The 2,291-nt window shown below is 69.8% G+C and overlaps 1 protein-coding gene across 1 annotated transcript in view; it reads right to left on the reverse strand.

Moving 5' to 3' along the window:
- The window catches only part of IQSEC1 (IQ motif and Sec7 domain ArfGEF 1), a gene marked incomplete in the record, with an annotated part of 128,032 nt that overhangs the window by 113,480 nt on the left and 12,261 nt on the right, over window positions 1-2,291 (reverse strand). Inside the window, 1 exon segment of the mRNA XM_027768782.1 lies at window positions 953-997. Within this exon segment, the coding sequence (XP_027624583.1) occupies window positions 953-997 (45 nt within the window).

Genomic DNA, 2,291 nt, shown 5'->3' on the forward strand with positions numbered 1-2,291 from the left:
AGGCGGTAATAGCCCTGTCCTCCGGCAGCCCTGAGGGCTGGCAGCACTGCGAACCCGGGAAGCACCACCTCCACCGTACATGGGTGGCTGGAGAGTCTGCACACGCGTGTGTACAGCTGGCCCTCTGGCCTGGGTGCACGCTTGGGCGGGGCCCACATGGTCTCGCGGCCGCAGGGGGTCAGAGCTGGTCCCTATTGCGGCTCATTCCTGCAGTGTTTCCGGCCACCCTGATGGTGGGGCCCAGGCCTGGGCGTCTCAGGGGTGGGGCTCTCCGCTCACGTGTCCCCTCTGGGCCTGTGCAGAGCCCCTGCTCACAGAGGCCAGGCCCCTTGGCTCTGCAGAGCTGTGCTCTCCCCTGCCTGGGACTCATGGACCGTGCCCTTCCCCAGCAGCGGCTCACTCCTGCCGTGGGTGCAGGCCCTGGTCCACTCCCAGGCCCCCAGGACAGCGCCGCAGCCCGGCCCCCTTCTCCCGCTGCTCCGGACCCGGCCCTCTAGGCCTGCCCCGCCGGGGACCAGCAGCCAGGCACTGGTCGCCCTCCCCGACAGCCCACGCCCGGGCCAAGGCCACCACTAGCCCAGGTCTCCCTAGGACACAGCCTGTCCTGTGAGGACGAGAACTCTCCTTCAGGAGACTTCTGGTGGAGCACCCACCCAGTGCACATGCCCAGCCAAAGGCACCGGCTGCTGGCATACTCGGCCACGTGCCCACGGTGCCACGGCTCTCAGGGCTCGTCTTGGCTCTCCGAGGCACTCTGAGCTGGAGCCTGACCCACGGGGTCTGTGCTAAGCCATGGCCTGGGGGCCATCCAAGCTGCAGTTATTCTCGGGGCACCCACAGCACAGAGGGTGGGGTAAGTTCCCCTCAGGGCCTCTTGGGGCCCACTGGGTGCAGGCGGGCAGCATGGGCCGGTGGGGTCCCTGAGACGGGCAGAGCAGAGGCAAGACAGTACCTGTAGCGGTCAGTGGAGAGGCTGCTTCCGGTGTCCAGGGAACTCCTGAGGGCCAAAAGTGAGACAGGGTTACCAAGGAGCAGGCACCACACACCTGCAGGGCTGCCTCCCAGGCTCCGCCAGCCCAGGCCCCGCCAGCCCGCGCCCCGCCAGTGCCCCCCCAGCCCGGGGCCCCCCCGTGCCCCGCCAGTCTGGGCTCCCCCAGGACCCGCCCCCTCGGGCCCCCAGTTCAGCCCCAGTGCTGGCCCCAGGGCAGGTCTGGTACACGAGGAGCCAGGTGCTTTGTCCCGGAAGGTCTGCGAGAAGCTGCCCTCCCTCCGGTCCGCACACCTGCTGGCCGCGGCCCCACTCGGAGGACTCCTGGGGCACGAGTCCAGCTGGCGCCCACTCCAGATGGAGAACTGAGGCGCTAAGAGAGGGCGAGCGTGGGCAGGGCCGGGACTTCAACTTGGGTGTGCCTGACCTGGGGCGGCACGCCCCGCCTCACGGCCTGGCACCCAGAGCCCCGCAGCCCACCCTCTGCCCCAGCCCCAGGCCCAGGACGCAGGCCTCCGTCCGGCTCGGCCAGCTGTGGGTCCCGGCTGTGTCAACGGGGCGGGCTGCGAGTCAGCCCCGGGATCAGATCCGACTAGTGGGGTTCGGGCACCCCTCACTGCTCTGCGCCGTTTCTGTGTCTGTGAGTGGGGACAGGAACGGTACCCGCCTGGGTGAGCTGCACACCGAGACACGCCAGCCCTGCTCTGCCGGGTGGCACACCCCACAGGAACATCCTTGGGGTCGGGGGACCTCCGATGTGCTGCCACCCGGGCACTCGGCCGGAGACAGCCTCGGCCTGCACCTCTCCAGCGCCACCCGGCCCAGCCCCAGACGCCTGCTCCGGCCCTTGCAGCTGCCTGCGCTGCCACCGCGGCCGGGCGGCCTCACCCCAAGCCCGCCGGCCCCCAGCCCAGCCCCCACCACCCAGTGCACCTCACCATCCATGCCCCTGCCTGGCACTGGGCCCGCCTGGGGCACACTCTTGTGTCCCAGCAACGCCTCACCAAAGCTCCACAAGAGAGAGGAGGACGGGGTCAGACGTCCTTGGCTGTCCCAGGACAGTCCGCGGCCCGTGCCCCTTGGGGCAGCAGGCTTTCCACGCAGGAATGGCAGTGAGGCAGGTAGGCCAGGGGAGCTGGGTGGGAGAAGGGCACAGCCTTAGGAAACCCCGAGTCTGGCAAGAGGACCTCCCAGTGCCCCTGGCCGCCCCTGCAGACACGCCACAGGAGAGTACACCAGCACTAGACGAGACTCGACACAGCGGGGCTAGGCTTCCTGCCTCTGAGGCACAGTGCCCAGGCCG

The sequence above is a fragment of the Tupaia chinensis genome, unplaced genomic scaffold, assembly GCF_000334495.1.
Source record: "Tupaia chinensis unplaced genomic scaffold, TupChi_1.0 Scaffold147500_1, whole genome shotgun sequence".
Classification (NCBI taxonomy): Eukaryota; Metazoa; Chordata; class Mammalia; order Scandentia; family Tupaiidae; genus Tupaia; species Tupaia belangeri.